At 43.2% G+C, this 17,668-nt stretch overlaps 2 protein-coding genes across 2 annotated transcripts in view; one reads left to right on the top strand and one right to left on the bottom strand.

Annotated features, from left to right (window-relative positions):
- Positions 1–6,794, top strand: part of LOC147106143 (DENN domain-containing protein 2A) — a 127,247-nt gene extending 120,453 nt beyond the window's left edge. The window contains exons 19-20 of the mRNA XM_086008967.1: positions 3,048–3,134; positions 3,326–6,794. Of these exons, the coding sequence (XP_085865093.1) occupies positions 3,048–3,134; positions 3,326–3,357 (119 nt within the window). The 3' untranslated portion in view covers positions 3,358–6,794. The remainder of the gene's footprint in view (positions 1–3,047; positions 3,135–3,325) is intronic.
- A 3,714-nt stretch (positions 6,795–10,508) lies between these two features.
- The window catches only part of agk (acylglycerol kinase), a 58,632-nt gene continuing 51,472 nt past the window's right edge, over positions 10,509–17,668 (bottom strand). The window contains exons 13-15 of the mRNA XM_086008966.1: positions 14,697–14,767; positions 12,356–12,440; positions 10,509–11,734 (exon numbers count right to left, since the gene is read on the bottom strand). Of these exons, the coding sequence (XP_085865092.1) occupies positions 11,612–11,734; positions 12,356–12,440; positions 14,697–14,767 (279 nt within the window). The 3' untranslated portion in view covers positions 10,509–11,611. The remainder of the gene's footprint in view (positions 11,735–12,355; positions 12,441–14,696; positions 14,768–17,668) is intronic.

The raw sequence follows: 17,668 nt of genomic DNA, 5'->3' as shown, positions 1-17,668 counted from the left end.
CACACCAGGCAAATACATAGTGTTAGCAGATGCACTATCCCGAACACCCACAATGAGTCATGTGAGCTCTACTGAAGAAGACGTGGATGTTCATGTGAGTATGGTCACTGCTGCGCTGCCCGTGTCAGACACAAAATCAAAGCAAATAGCAGAAGAAACAGTAAAAGATACAGTATTACAAACAGTAATAGAGAACATTCATCATGGTTGGCCAAAAGGTTCCTGTCCAAAATATTTTCACATAAGGTCAGAATTGAGTGTCGCAAGTGGACTATTACTAAAACAGAACAGAATAGTCATTCCACAGGCTCTACGTCAAGACATGCTCAAAAGGATTCATGAGGGACACCTCGGAATTGAAAAATGCAAAAGGAGAGCAAGAGACACTGGCCTAGAAATTGAGTGGGCTTTGCGCCCATTTTGCGGCGCTAGAGGTCATTGCGCTGGACTTACAGCCGCTTCAGAAATTCCCTGGGGCCCTACCATCGGCGGTAGACCGGTTGCGCTGCGCCGGCACCGATGACGTCATCGGTGTGCGCAGCATCCCGGTTGCCGTGGTGACGGGCCCCAACGCCGAAATTGAGTTGCGGCCGCCTCGCCCGTGGCAGCCGCAACTAAGACTCTGGCAACCGAGTCTTACAGGAGTTTGCACCGGCGCATTAAGGTCGCGCTGCGGCCGGCCACTTTCCCGCCGGCCGCCTGCCCGCACCTCCCTCCCCGGACTCCTCCACCCCCGCCCCCGCGGAACGGATGCTTCTGGGCTGCGAGCCCGGCACTTCCCCGAGGTGCCGGGCTCATTTTTGTGAAGATTTTACCGGCCAGCGGGCGGGTGCAGGCAGCTCCTCCTTAACTGAAGGAGGAGGCCTGCAATTCCCGAGCCTGCCGCACCGCATCGGGCGCCGCAGCGCCGGAATAGCGCCGCAATGCGGCAGGTAGCGCCCATTTTCAGGCGCAAACACCCTTCAGTAGCGCCGGCAGCCGTTTGGGCGCGGCGCTACTGAATTTTTGGCACGCGCAGGGGGACTTAGCGCCGGCGCTAACTTTCCGGCGCTAAAGCCCTGGCGCGGCGCCAACTGAATTTCTAGGCCACTGTTTATTGGCCTGGCATAAATAAGGACATTGAGAACATGATCGGCAAATGTGAGACATGTCAGAAACACCAAAACAAACAAGCAAAGGAACCAATGATAGTAGCTGACATACCAACAGCACCATGGCAAAAGGTTGGTATGGACCTTTTTCATTTAAATGGTAAAGACTGTCTAATAGTGATTGACTACTATTCTAACTATCCTGAGATGGCGCTGCTCTCAAGCACCACAGCAAGCAGTGTCATAATGCATGTGAAATCCATCTTCGCCAGACATGGAATTCCCAGGATTGCCGTTAGCGACAATGGTCCGTGCTTCAACTGTAAGGAGTGGCAACAGTTTGCAGCACATTATGACTTTCAGCACATCACATCCAGTCCTCTGTATGCTCAGTCGAATGGTAATGCAGAGAAAGGTGTTCAAGTTCTCAAGCAGCTACTGAAGAAAGCGACAGAAAGCAAGTCTGATCCTTATTTCGCCCTGCTGAGCTACTGAGCCGCACCTTTAGACCGTGGTTCTTCACCTGCTGAACTCCTAATGGGTCGCAAGTTGCGTACCACGCTACCCTGCTGTGCAAAAGAAAAGCAGAGTAAGGAACTGAGACAGAGACTTCAACTGTTAAAGCTGAAACAGAAATCATACTATGACAAGTCATCCAAAACTCTGGAACCATTGACAAGGGATGATGTTGTCAGGATTGAGGATCCAGATGCATGGAACAGGAAAGCTACAGTTCTTGAGGAAGTAGGACCAAGGTCATACACTGTTAGAACTGAGGAAGGACAGATTCTCAGGAGGAACCGCCGTTCCCTCCTAAAAAGACAAGAGACTATCGAAGAGCAAATCGATGACAATGCCGCAACTGAATCTTGTCACTCACCACCAGAACAATCTAACACAAATACACATACAGGCTCTCATGAAAACACATCAGACTTACCTGTGCTGAGAAGATCCACACGTGAAGTAAAAAAGCCTGATAGACTTAATCTTTGAGTACAAAGAAAACTACATTGAAAATGTATTGACTGTTGAAGATGTTTATGTTGTTATTGATTGATATTGATTGATACTGATTTTGTTTAACCTCAAAGAAAGGGGGATGTAATGATCAGTAACCTGTCATTCTGGAATGGTACACTAGGTGGTGCTGTATGTATATAAGAGTGGGCTACCCACGATGCACTAGGCTACCCACAAGGCAGCAGTCAAGATGGAGGCCTCTACAGATACTGTACCTAGTCCACATGTGCTCAATAAAGTGTCTAGCAAAAGCTAGCTGTTCTTAATAAAAACGACTAGTTATTAATGAACATAACATGATGATTAGCCTTCAACCACCACAACCATCTTCCTTTGTGCTAGGTATGATTCCAGCCAGTGGAGCGTTTTCCCCGATTCCCATTGACTTCAGTTTTACTAGGGCTCCTTGATGCCAGACTCGGTCAAATGCTGCCTTGATGTCAAGGGCAGTCACTTTCACCTCACCTCTGGAATTCAGCTCCTTTGTCCATGTTTGGACCAAGGCTGTAATGAGGTCGGGAGCCGAGTGGTCTTGGTGGAACCCAAACTGGGCATCAATGAGCAGGTTATTGGTGAGTAAGTGCCGCTTGACAGCACTGTCGATGACACCTTCCATATCTTTGCAGATGATTGAGAGTAGACTGACGGGGCGGTAATTGGCTGGGTTGGATTTGTCCTGCCTCACCTCAACCTGGCTTTCAGTTATCATTGGATAAACTTTAGCTGCGGTATGTCGCACATGTCTATGGGGGAAGTGAAGAAGCAAAAAAGGTAGAAGAAAGTGGGAGCATCCCAGTACTTAGGCCGAGATGTGCACCCTGCAGATTTTCAGCTCTCCTGTGCCAAGTCTGCAGGCAGTACCGAGAACTGAAACGACTATGTTCTAACACACTTGTACCCAGTCCATATGTAACTATTTTTTGTCTTCTCCAGGATTATTTGAGGTTAGAGCACAGGACTACCTTGAAACTCTCCCTGGGAGTGAACAAAGAGGGATGAACCGATTTCTTAGAGGTCTAGGTAATGTATTTTTAATTTGCTCATGGATTAGGGCTTCATCAAAAGCACTCAGATGACTTTCTATCAACTATCTACGATCATCAAATCTTTGCAGTTTTCCACCTGTCTATTATCCTCTGTAACTCACTGCTATAACTCATTTGCAGGCAATCAATATTGTGAAAGTTAATCAAATGTTTGTTCATTTCTAGGTAGTAAAATGAAATTCCTTCACAAGAAGTAAACAACCTTTGGAGGGCATCTTAATGGGAAAGAAGGCTGAATCCAACACAGTCAGTGTTTTTCTTTTATTCAGTGGTTCATTAATTTGAAATTTTCAACACAGCCTGTTGCCCGTTGGAGATACAGGGAGGCTATTACTTCAAAGTTGTGCTCGCTCTAATGTGAAAGCCTTGAGGGAGAATAAAACCAGTTCCATTGAATATTTATTATTTAGACTTGGGTGAAGTCTACCTCACCTCAACCTGGCTTTCAGTTATCATTGGATAAACTTTACCTGTGGGATGTCGCACACAAGTCTATGGAAGAGGTAGAGAAACAAGAAAAGGAAGAAGAAAGTATCATTTGAGAGGGCTGTATGGTACAACAGAAATTTTGCAGAGATGGAAAATGACGGAAGATGAGGGAAAAGAAAGAAAAAAAGTGGACATTTGTGAATTAAAAAAAAACTGATTTCAGACACTTTTTCTACTCAAGGTTTTGAACTCTACTGTCAATGCTCAGGAGCCACAAGCCTTGTCCTGTTCAGTTTAGTAAGACACATTGAGGAATTAATTATAACTGCACCAGGACCTTTGAAACATCTGTTATCCTCGCATGTTGGCAGCTAAGGGAACAGTGAGTTTGGGATTGTAATGTGGTTTTACCCTCAGGAGATCCTCTTTAACAGTACAATTGATCTGTTATAACAACAGAAAATGCTGGAAAAACTCAGCAGGCCAGGCAACATCCGTGGAGAGAAATTATAATCGACGCTTCGGGTGAACCCTTTTTCAGTTGGGTGCAATCTTGTACCATAGATGTCATGTGTATTTGAGCTGGTCAGTGGGGGAGGGTACAGCAGAGCTAGGTAAACAAAGACTTTTCCACTTCCTGCTTGATGACAGGGACTTATACTCTGAAGGGGTAAGGTACAAAATGCATATGATGCAGCCCAGAGCTCCCTGTATGTTATCCTCACAACGTACAAAACTCAAACCCCAGAACCACCTGATTGTATCAATGTGCTGTGTACATTGTCCGAACTGCATGTCTTTGTAGCATTCCAAATTGAATGAATTATTGTCAACTGGGGTGAGTTGGTGGGGAATTTTATTTTGTGGAATTGTTGGTTTGGGAGAGGAAAGGTAAGGGAGCTGCACCTTGAATATCCAAACTCATTTCACTTAGTCATTAAGAGCCATCAGAGAAGACTTATTCCATCTGTCCATACTTGTACCAATCGTAAATCTGAACATTTAACTGGTGGCCAGTCCAGCTCTCCAGTTTAAATAAGCATGGCTCAGCAGCAGTACACATCCCTGGGTTTATTACTGTGTAGCAGCTGCCATTTTTATTGAGCTATTCACTTGTATGCTGTTATACACAGCAAGTTGGGAGGACTCGTAAAAATCAACATTTCATTGTGCAGTACACACATCTGCTGCATATATGACAAATAAAATTGAATTGAATTGAAGTAGCAGGATGGGTTTGAAAGATTTCCTTTTAGTCATGGTCTCAGCCAGCCTGGTCCCTGTACAGACCATTAGATTGTGATTCCCTCGAGCAGGAAACAGTGTGCCATAGATTTTGTGGCTACAACCTTTATTGTTGTATATTGCAGAGCAGAGAAATTTGCAACAGCACACAAGGGGCTGGCTTACAACAGAGTCTTGGAATAGAAGAGAGCAGTTGTCACTTGGGCACAGGCTGCAGTCTCTACAGTGTTACCTGTGGAGGTGCGATACAAGGAACTGTAGTGCCACACAATTCTCCCATTCAGAGGTTTGAACATTCTGTAGCAAGCTTACGGGGAGATTTCCTGAGAAACCAGCTGTATTCATCAATGTTTATATGTTGCTGTGCTGACCTTTCAACCTTACATGCCCAGGCTGGCAACCAGTGTAACAAGGCACAGTACAATACAAAAATAAGCAGTGTTGGTCACAGAATATTAACAATAGGCGGCGGTCAGACAGGTCAAATAGTAAAGCAGCTATGAGATTTGAAATAGATACCACTTAAAGGGGCACTGATGTTCAAACCACTGTAATGTAGCTTTTGGGCAGGGGTGTAAGAATACTCCAGTTTAGCACAGACACATTGTATTACTAGCATGATCACTATGTGGCTCTTTGTAAATTTCCTTTTACCAGGAATTTGTAAACTATGATGCTAGTCTTTTAGAAGCACTCTCACTGTTTAGTGGCATTGAACAAATCAGTGCAGTACTTATTACGGACCTGCTCATCTTTAATTAGGGCAGAGAGTGCACAAACATCCTCTGAATAGCAGGCTTTGGGCCTGATCCCCGACTGCACTAAAGGTTTCACATTTGCTTAATCCTTGTCTTTTCTCACTCTTTCATCGCCTGTCATTCCTCAACCGAGAGGGTTGTCAGATGAGTGACCTGCTGCCAGCCCTCTGCCAAAGCTACGCTTTAATTGGCCATTAAAACATGCACAACAGCATCAGCTTGGGGCAGGTGGTCACTCACTCTCTGACTTTACTCTCCCAGCCTGCGAGGGATGTGCGTTAACTGTGCTCAACTCCTCCCCTGCAGTCCCAGCTGAGACTAGGAACTCTGTGTGGAGAGCTGCAAACACAAACCCAGTTATGATCACTTTGGTGCTGTACATTAGTGGGTCAGTGTGCTCCACTACTAGGCACAGCATGCTTACAATGATCAGAGATTCAGGTGTTGAGTTATATGTTCAATTATCTCCAATTTTTGACTTCATATGGTGCAAAAGTTCATTTTAAAAATAGGCTTGTGGAAAAATACCATTTTCACAAAAACAATCTTAAGTCGTAGAGGCAGGTTTTAAAAACTTTTGGAAACGGACTTTTAACAAGAGGCCTTACTGCAAAGTGTGGTGTTAAATCTTAGCCTTGAGTACTATCCAGTCCCTTGATTTGGGCCAATTACTTTTCTGCTGAATGTTCCTATGAATAACTCAGTCACTTGGTGCAGTGAAGTGAAAGACAAAAGGGAACAATGACAGCAATAGGATGGCTGAGAGGAGAGATATAGAAAAGGACTGTAACTTAGAGCTCTGGATGTTGAGAGTCAGAGGTTGTATGAGACAACCTGAAACTGTATAAGCTAAATGATAAAAAAATATTGTGTGTGCATCCACATGCCCGCAATATGTTGTCTACACCGTGAAATAAGGAGGATAATGTTTTATCCAATAATTGGGAATGGGATTTGGGAGTATAATTTAAAATAACAGGATAGTCCAAACTGAATGGAGTCCACTAAGACATGCTCCCTGACTGTTAACCCTTGTTCCTAAACCTATACAGTGCAACATTATAAAACCTGGGATTTTTCATGTAACTTAAAGAAAATTCTATTTATTTCAGTGACCTGATTATTCAAAATCTGTTTTTGTATTTTATTGTCAGATTAATTTTGTTGGGTATGGATGATCAATAAAAACTTTTTTTTTTAAATGCGTTAAATTGAAAGGGAAGAAAGAACACACATTGATTTAGTGTCTTTCACAACCTCAGGACTTCCCAAAGCAGTTTACACCTAATGAAGTACTTTTGAAGTGTGCTTATTGTTGTAATATGGAAATGCTGACAGCCAGTTAGCACACAGCAAGGGCCCACAAACAGCAGAGAGATAAATGGCTACACAATCTGTTTTAGTGGTGTTGGTTGAGGGATAAATGTTGGCCAGGACAACTAGAACTGTTTTGCTACAAAAAAATTACTTGTCCTGATTATACACTGGAACTCTACCAGAAATGGCATGGAATTTTGGGACCATTAGTGGTATCAGAATTGGATGATTGTGATCCAAAAGCAAGGCAAGAAATAATTAAGGGCTTTTTATTCTATGCAGATGGAGCACTTCCTCTCCAGTGGAAAAAGTTTGTGATGTCCTGCCTGCTCGTGGCAGTGTGTTGTCCTGTGCCATCTCCTCTCTCCTGCCCAGGAGATTGGTTTTCTCCACCTTCTTCCTCTTCATCTGCAGATGGAAGGTCCAATTCCTTTGTAATGGTCAAATCATGGCGAATGCAGCAAATTACTATAATTCTGGAGAACCCTGCTGTACTGTAGGGCTCCCCCTGACCTATCTAGGCAATGGAAACAGGACTTGAGAATCCTGATTGCTCAACTATTACTCATATAGCACTCAATGCTTCAATGCATAGTCCTCACTGCTTATACGGGCGAACGCAATCTACCCGCCCAGTATAACAGCCACCGTGTGCATGTGCTATAGGTGAAACAACAACAAACACAAAAACTCTGAAAAATCATAGCAGAAAGAGACATTTATCATGAGGGGAAATGGGCTCCAACTCTTTCACTGTCTGTATTACATTTCTTTTTATTACATGCTTGCTGTGATTGTTTCGGACCTTGTCTCTGGCATTTTTTAAGCAGGTGACTTTTTTTTTTTAAATGGGTCATATTTATAGAACAAAATATATTTCCCAGCAACCCTTGCAAACAGCAACTTTCCTAAAAGAAAATACCAGGAAGGGAGAGAACTTGGAGACAAAGCTCTTCATTTTCATACATATTCTGCAGCAGTCACAGAGGTTTTGCAACAGTACGGTAAGTTTTAGATTTACTTGCAAACAAAACGTACTCTGCTATCATCACTCAACCATCTGCTTTAAGGATGACTTTAATAAAACTTGTGAACACGGTGGCTAGAGAAGGTAAAGCTGGAAAGGTAAAAGTTCTCTTTGCTTTGGTCAGTCCTTAATGGGGGAAATCTCCTGCACAGCTATGTAGGTTTTGGTGAAGGATTCTCATCCTAAAATATTAGAATGAAGTCTGCCTCAATAAGGCTCTTTTATTACATTGTGAACCTTAATGAGGTGTTAATTTACTTATGATTGTTCTTGCATTCAGTGCTCCTTAAGTGTAAACACAGCTGTTTCTGCATGAAATAAACAGCACTAAAGACGTTATAACAGGCAACTTTGAAATGGTCGCTATAAGCGACTGCCCATTTTAAACACGGATGTTTTAAGTGGTGGGGATTGTACTGTTTTCAACTTCTGCCCTTGCTTGGTGGAAGAAAGTCATCAGACAAGACTGAAGTGGATATCCCGGTCTCCTATTGGCCATCCTGACACATTGGGCTGAATCTTAACTCCCAAAAACAGATAGGTTGGGGTCATGTCAGAGGTTAACGTACCAAAAAACCAAATCCTCCCACTTCTAGTTTTGAGAGGCGGGTTGAAGGGTAGGCAACCAATCCGCTCGCAGGAAACGGATTGGTAATTTAAATGTTATGATAAGGCTGCCTGCCTTAACTTTAAGTGATTCTATTTTTCACAGGCGGCCGGGTTTCCCAGGCCTCGGGAAACTCAACAGCTGAAAGGAGGCGAGAAGGGATGAATCCATAAGGTGAGTGTCTTTACAGCACTGCTTGTGGGCCAGGAGGAGCAGGAGTGCTTCCTCCAACCCCAACAAGCTACCCAGTAAACCCCCCAACCCCACGATCGGTCTGCTCTCCCACGAGCACCATCGGATCCCCCCCCGCCACGATCTCTCTCACTCCCCCACTACACCTACCTGTTCTCCTCGACTGCGGCCTTGTGAAGTAGGCTTCCCGCCTGACAGGCCTCCACCCTGTCGATCAGGCTGCCTGTGGGAAACCGACAGAAATTTTTTTAAAGGAAACCCAGTCTTCCAGGTTTTCCGACCTCACAACTACCCCTCCGGGCTAAAATCCAGGTTATTTTTTGGGCTGAGCAGTACAGGTATCCTGGATTGCCTGAGTATAAATTAATCACGGCTACTTCCCAGCTAGGATGCATTGACATGCAAGCTACCATCATTCAATATGTGCACATTTAGTGAAGTAAATCCCTTCCTGTTCATGAAATCAATGGAGTTTTTAGACCAAGCCTTTATTACCACATGGGTGGGATAAGTGGGATGCTGCAGTTGGGGAAGTCCAGTCACTCGAAAGAAGCTGATTGCTTTCACTCTCGTCTGCTTTGTTGAATACATGGAGAAGTTAATATCAGAGACTGCCTGAACAGGGCATGTGAACTATCTGATGCACTGCTCATTGACTGATGTCACCAGAGGCCACTTCGGATGCATAAAAAATGAATAGGGGTTATCACTTTTACAATCATTGACAAGACCGTGCTGCTGGCGGAAAGAGGCTGCAGGTCAGAGACCAACAGCTGGAATATCTGTTATTGTATCTCATGAAATTGCAGTGCTTCTCAGACACTGCCTATTAAAAAAATCCAGATAAACACTGGTTTGGATACCTACGGGTTGGATGTTGCCTCTGTGCATGATGCCCCACTCTCCTGACAATCCCATGTAACCACCCTGATGGAAATGCCTTGGGTTTGATGTGAGAACAATGAAGCATTCAAGTATCTGTGGAGTTAAACCTCCTGCTGGGCAAATTGAATGAGAACCATCCTTATTGATGGTTAAATTTACCACTGGCTGATCCCTATGGTTTCCTCACATTGTCTCCAAGCTACAGAAACTTGCATAGATAAAGTTTTTTGGTTGGCACATCTCTCTTTAGATAGCTAATTTACACTTTGAATCACCAAGACCACCATAGTTGCATATCTGCTATTTAATGTCAAAAATGCTGCTTCGGATACATGAAATATTATAAATTGAAATTTTGCTCAGCAAATAGTGGTAAAACCCAAAATGTTACCTCTTTATTTTGAGGAGGTGTGTTTGCTTTCAGAAAATGACTGGCATACAGCAGGAATAAGGAAAACCACAACAGTTTCCCTGTGGTATTAAACTCTGAACCAGTAACCCATAATGCGGTGTGGATTGACTTTGAACTCTTCAATTGTATGTGGAGGCAGACTAAATGAAGGGCAGTTTTTTTTTCCTGTTAAGTTTCCCCCAGCCACACAACTTTCAATCAAAGGGGCTGATAAATAACCCTATGCAGCTCTTGATCTGGCTGCTAGGAGGTAGGCAAGAATGCTACTATCTCTCCCTAGACTGACTAATTGAATTATGATCATGAATCCTTCAGTCTAGCAGTCTGTGACACAACATAAAGAAGTCGCACACTGCAACAACCAGGAATTTTTGCACCAGAGACAATTTCAGGCACAGTACCTGACTTTACACACACACACACGCTTCAGATGGGTCAGACGATCCTACACAGAAAAAAATGTTCTCACACACAAGTCATTATCAGCCTTTTATTTACAAGATTTTACAGTGAAATAATTACAGTGAAATATTTAAAATGTCATCACAAATACAGTGCCATTAGATAAACTCACCCAAACACTTGGTACATTTGAACTCAAACGCTGCACTGGTCAGTACCAGAGGTTTAACTGCAAGGATTAAATTATACCAGCTTGCAAAAATGAAAACTCTCTCTGTTTGATTCATATAAATCACGATAAAACAAACATTGACTGACTGGTATAATGTTGGGCTACCTCTCTGCCTGTTCAGGTGGACGTAAAAGATCTCAAAGAAGAGCAATGAGTTCTCATGTCCTGACCAACATTCATGCCTCAAATGAGGCAACACCAAAACAGATCAACTGGTCATTAGTCTCATTGCTGTTTGTGGAACCTTACTATATGCAAATTGATTCCCATATTTGTCTACAAAAGCAACAGTGACTACTTTTCAAGAATAATTAATTGGCTATAAAGTGCTTCAGGATTTTCTGAAAACCTGAACACTATAATTGCAAGTTCCTTTTTATCTTTTATATGGACGTATACTATAGCAAGCACCAGAGAATGGATTGCTGCCTTGTACAGCATCATGTTATTGACTGATCACAGTTCCTAATTTCAAAGCTCAGCTTCAATTGGCTTTCCAACTTGGTAGGGGTCACTTTCTGGAGAGGCTAGGGTAGCTCATCAGTTTCAGGGAGGTGGAATGAAAGACAAGTTAAAATTAGCAGGAAACCCATCCGGTCCTGTAAAACTGACCTCCATACAAACAGCAGCTTTGGGAAAAAATGTCCTCAAGATCATCCCACAATCTCAGGTAATAGTGGGCAACGAAGGATGGGGAAGGAGTGGAGCAATAGTGAGGGTGTGTGCAAGTTTTTTTTTTCCCCGTCAGTGTCCTCTTGCACACCCAACTCCAACGTCATCATTTCTTGGAAATCCAAGAATGTCAGTGAAAAAAATGAGCTCCTGAGCATAAAATTAGTTTCAGCAAGATTGAAAGGGTAATAGAAGAATGTTTATGGATGTATTAAGTAAATAGGTAAAACTTGACATGTCAGCCGTGAGATATTGAATATTCTGTATCTGTAACTATTGCAGCTGTTGTTTTTTGTTAGAATCACAGAAAAACTTGAGTTTTCGAGGAAGCAGTTTCACATCTACAGAGACAGCCTCATAGTCTTCATTATCTATACTGAAGAAGCCTTCAGTTCCCTGAGGAGAGAGAAAAAGAGAGGAAATAATAAATCAGCCATTAAGGTTGGATCCATCCCACTTATGAAAGGAATTGGAAGGTTATGGGTAATTAACCAAATACCCTCTACAACACAATGGCAACGTCATCTGTACATAACAGCCATCCAGGGAGGACTTATCCAGATTAGAAATTCATCAAAACCCTGAAGGTTTTCAATTTCTTTTCTTGGAGATGGTTGTTTTCCTTCAGATTACAGGCTATCCTCTGATCTCCGATTGGCAGTTGGGCTATTGTGTAAAGTAAGCCAATATAAATTTGAGCTAAGTAGCGACAGCTGAATATCACCCTGCAAGAAGTCAATGGAGTGTGAAAGGCCACAAGAGTGTGGAGTTCAGCCTTAGCAGTAGTTCAGCCTTGAGGTGTTGGACAGGATTTTTCCCCCTTAACATTAATACTAGTGTGAAGTGAGTAAGAGGAGTTTAATGCTATTGGGAGTTCAGGTTAACAATATCCACATTTTTTAAGTGAGATACAGAAGTGTGAGTGCAGGGAGCCCTCATGCTGTGTGAAGAGTAAAATATGCGAGCCTTCATGGATCCTCGGTTTTTAAAGTACAGGGCTTGAAAGTGAGGCCTTACCTGCGGTAGCTGCAGCTTACAGAAACTGGCTTGGAGAGTTTCGCTGCCTTCAGGACATGAGAGTGGATCAGTCAACTTCCGACTCCTGTTGATGGTCAAGCAAGAAATAGTATGCAATAAACCAAAACACCACCTGATAGAGTTCATGACAATGTGCTACATGGTTTCTGCACGAGTATGATGGGCATCCAACTGGTGTGTCTCAAAATGGGACAAGAATGCAGTGTGGAGCAGTTATCAATGTTCTGTGCTGATCTGATTCAGCACTAGATGCTGCAGAATCATTGCTAATGCTCATTAGATGTGGAAAATATTACTCCACATTTGGCTGAGCTGCTGATGAACTAGTTACTGCAGCCTCATAAAGGGAGATATTTAATTTTTATTTTGCAATTTCCCCTTCCATTTTGGAGCTGTTTGTGACTGCGACTTGTCTTTCATCTTTCCAATGGCTGATTGAGATTACCTTTCTATGGGTTCACTTTAAATAAATGAATGCCTCCATCAAAATAGTGGATTAAGAAATTTCATATGAACAAATGCCAATATTGCATCCCACTATCTCATCCAGATATCTTCAGGCTATTAGATCCATTGGCTGCCTCTTTGTGAAAGATTTAAACTGTTGACCCTTTTCTGCAAGTCTCCTCTCCCCTCTTTGTTTCGGTCAGTCTTATAAAGGCCGAGACTGTCAGTTTGGATGAAGTATTCCACCCAAAGTATTAACCTATCTTTCTTTTTCAGATGCTAACTGACTAATTGCACATTTCCCTCATGTCCAGTCCTTATTTCAGATTTCTATTGCATTGACCGTTTTCTTTCTGTCCCAGCTATTTAATCAGGTCACCATGTCTACAGGATGGGTTCTATTTAAAACAGTAATGGTGCTTATTTAATTAATGGAAAGCACAAGTACCAGCTATCTTTCAATGCCTGCTCTGGAGACACAGAAACAATAAAAGAAAGGCAAAGAGAAGAAAGTGAAAGCTCACACCATAGCTAACTACAAACATTCCGCTACTCTTCATCCAATGTCACATTTATACTTGGATGTGATGGAGCGAGCCGGTCGACAATATCATTCAGGAGGATGCGGCGAATGCAGGATGCTTTACTTTTACTGTTAGCTCTCAATAGTCTCAGCTCCACTGCTGCCCTTATTTTGTGGGAATATGCACAACAAACTGCAAATGCACGTCAGCTATTTGAGACATGCTCATGATGTGCATGCAGCAGTATATCACCAGGGGCGGAGAGCCTTTGATTTCCACCTCACAATCTCCACAGTGACTGGATTTCTCAGACAGGAGAATTGGAACCCAGGCTGATACATAGTATTTATACTTGAAACCTCACGACCCTCCCACTCATAGCAGTCAGCACAGACAGGACTATAAGGCTCTGGATTTAATACAAGGGGGAAGCATTGGCCCAGAAATTTGGATCTCCACGGGTGAGTACGCACGGGGTACTCACCCGTAGGAAGTGCCGGTTTCCTGCATGCACGGGAAACCGGCACTTCCGGTCCTCTGAACGAAGGGGTTCAGAGGTCAAATGCATGCACGGGGGAGGCTGCGTGTGCGCATTGAACTTCGTTTTTTTTTATATACAGGTTTTCCCGGGAAGGTAAGTCTGCAGAAGTTAGAAATGTAAAAAGCAGGCGTAAGGTCTGCTTTTTACAAGGTAAGTGGTGAATTAATTAAAATATTTTTTCCCACAGGTTTATTATTTTTAAATACTTTAAAGCAAGGTAAGTTTATTTTTAGCCCCGTTAGAAAATAAAATTATTTTTTTCAAAAATTTAAATTGTTTAAAATAGTTATTTCATGTAATTTATAGTTTATTTAAAAAATGTGATTAAAAAAAAAAATTTATTTGAAGATTTGGTGCTGTTGTATTTATAAGTCTTGACAGCACTTCCTGTCAGGCTTATGAATGGAGCATTCCCTGCTCCGATTGGCTCCCCATGGCCCACGTGATCCCAGGGGACGCATCGAACTAACTGCGCCCCTGGGATACACAAGCACTGCGCGCCGGCAGCTGGACCAGGCCCCGGATCGGAATTCCACGGGGGCCCACAGCTCAACAGCCGGCGCGCAAGGCAAGTGCAGATCGGGGGCTTGCACCCGCGGGAAGCCCCCGACCTGAATTTCTGGGCCATTGTTTTTAGAATATACATCGTTTTGTGGAAAGTTTAATTAACAGTGTCTGTTCTCGTGTGAATCTGGAGTTGCTGTCAACAGTGGCAAGACAACAACATATTTAACACAAGCTCTTCCAGGAACTGAGCTCGGAATCAGCAAATTATTTAACAGCTAAACCAGAGACATATGACACTTACCCTGTAGCTACAAACTGCCCCTTGCTGATGGTGTCTGGTTCTATACAAATATTCATGGCATCTTCTGTACGCTGTAGAAAAATGAAGAGTTTAGCAGGATTTCCCCTAGAGCTGCTTACTCAGAATTTCAGTGTTAATATTAACCCCTTCACACATTTAAAAGGAAGAATATGGCTGGAATGCAAAGCTGAAACATCGAAACAGAGAAGATAGGAGCAGGAGTAGGCCATTCGGCCCCTCGAGCCTGCTCCGCCATTCAATGAGATCATGGCTGATCATCCAAATTCAGTGCCCGGTCCCTGCCTTCTCTCCATATCCCTTGTCCCCTTTAGCCTTAAGAAATATATCTAACTCCTTCTTGAATATATTTAATGAATTGGCCTCTATTGCCTTCTTTGGTAGAGAATTCCACAGGTTCACCACTCTCTGGGTGAAGAAATTCCTCCTCATTTCTGTCCTAAATGGCCTACCCCTTATCCTTAGACTGTGACCCCTGGTTCTGGACTCCCTGACCATCGGGAACATCCTGCATCTAGTCTGTCTAGTCCTGTTAGAATTTTATGTTTCGATGAGATCCCCTCTTTCTTCTAAACTCCAGCGACCCAATCTCTCCTCGTACGTCATACCTGCCATCCCAGGTATCAGCCTGGTGAATCTTCGCTGCACTCCTTCCATGGCAAGGACATCCTTCCTCAGATAAGGCAACCAAAACTGCACACAATACTCAAGGTGTGGTCTCACCAAGGCCCCGTACAACTGCAGCAAGACATCCTTGTTCCTGTACACAAACCCTCTCGCTACAAAGGCCAACATACCATTTGCCTTCTTAACTGCCTGCTGCACCTGCATGCTTACTTTCAGCGACTGGTGCACAAGGACACCCAGGTCTCGTTGCACTTCCCCTTCTCCCAATCGATTGCCATTCAGATAATACTCTGCCTTCCTGTTTTTGCCACCAAAGTAGATAACCTCACATTTATCCACATTATACAGGAAACTTTCGATTAACCGGCCCCTAAATAACCAGAACGCTCTATCCACCAGCAAAATTCAGGTAACTTTTTTTACTTTTAGTTACTTTTTAAAATTGATTTGTTGCTGTGCAAGGGTGTAGCTGAAGCTGTTGCTAAGCTACAGTGACGCTTGCAACTTGTGCCGATTGTTTTGAAGCTGTTTGTTGCTTTATACGGAGCTCTGAGCTCCGTATCTTTTACTATAGCGTTCGGTTATCCGGAATTGTTGATGAACCGGCAACACGTCGGTCCCGTCCGTGCCGGATATCAGAAAGTTTCCTGTACTGCATCTGCCCAATTACCCAACCTGTCCAAATCATACTGGAGTTTCTCTGCATCCTCCTCACAGCACACACGCCCACCCAGCTTTGTGTCGTCTGCAAACTTGGAGATATTACATCTAGTTCCCTCATCCAGATCATTAATATATATTGTGAATAGCTGGGGTCCAAGGACCGATCCCTGCGGTACCCCACTAGTCACTGCCTGCCACTCAGAAAAAGAGCCGTTTATTCCAACTCTTTGCTTTCTGTCTGCCAACCAGTTCTCTATCCAAGTCAATACCTTGCCCCCAATCCCATGTGCCTTAATTTTACATGCTAATCTCTTATGCGGGACCTTATCGAAAGCCTTTTGAAAATCCAAATACACCACATCCACTGGTTCTCCCTTATCTATTTTACCAGTTACATCTTCAAAAAATTCCAGTAGATTAGTCAAGCGCGATTTACCTTTTGTAAATCCATGTTGACTTTGTCCAATCCAGTCACTTTTTTCCAAGTGCTCTGCTATTAAATCCTTTATAATGGACTCTAGCATTTTCCCCACTACCGATGTCAGGCTTACCGGTCTATAATTCCCCATTTTCTCTCTACCACCCTTTTTGAACAGTGGGGTAACATTAGCTACCCGCCAATCCATGGGTACTGTTCCAGAGTCTATAAAATTCTGGAAGATGACCAGCAATGCATCTACTATTTCTAGGGCCACTTCCTTAAGTACCCTAGGATGTAGATTATCAGGCCCTGGGGGTTTATCGGCCCTCAATCCCATCAATTTCTCTAACACCATTTTCCTACAAATACTGATTTCTATCAGTTCCTCCCTGTCATTAGACCCTATGTTCCCTGACCTCTTTGGGAGGTTATTTGTGTCCTCCTTTGTGAAGACAGAACCAAAGTATGTATTTAATTGGTCAGCCATTTCTTTGTTCCCCATTATAAATTCCCGATTCTGACTGCAAGGGACCTACGCTTGACTTCACCAATCTTTTTCTCTTCACATATCCATAAAAGCTTTTACAGTCAGTTTTTATATGTGTACATGTGTGAATGTGTACATTTTTTTATTTTAGAGGACAGTGAAGGCGAAGAAGGGATTCAATGCTTCCAACACATCGAGACCTTGATTGTACGAAGACCAATAGTTAGTGGAGCTGAAATCTCACACTGTGCATGATTTTCTCCATGCCCATTTCACATGCAACGTACCTGGTTCCAGTCAGCTCCCTGGAGAAGGTACTTTCCACAGGAAGCAAAGGTAAAATCAGACGTCAATTGCCGATTCCTAAGTAACAGCACTGACAAAAGCATTATAGTTCATCATCTGAGAGGACGAGATCCAATGGGCCAACAGCCTCCTTTATTTAATGGTATAATTGAGAATCCAGAAGCAGAACAATGCGTTCTATAGGAGACTTTGCTTTGTTTATCCCCTTTTCCTCCTCTCATCAAGATGCTGAATCCTGCTGTGGTACCCATCCTCTGCTGTCTCATCCAAGTGGCCATTCTTAAACATGATCCTAGACAACGGGTGAGTACAGGATCAAGTGGAGCCCCCACTCCACCTGAACTAATAGCCAATGGAACATAAGAAATGGGAGCAGGAGTAGGCCTTTTGGCCATTCAATAAGATCATGGCTGATCTTCTACCTCATCTCCACTTTCCTGAACTATCCCC

The sequence above is a fragment of the Somniosus microcephalus genome, chromosome 16 (genome assembly GCF_052327205.1).
Source record: "Somniosus microcephalus isolate GS21.2 chromosome 16, FLI_Smic_1.0, whole genome shotgun sequence".
Taxonomy (NCBI): Eukaryota; Metazoa; Chordata; class Chondrichthyes; order Squaliformes; family Somniosidae; genus Somniosus; species Somniosus microcephalus.
Note: the sequence above shows the minus strand (reverse complement) of the source record. Positions and strands in the feature narration are given on the sequence as shown.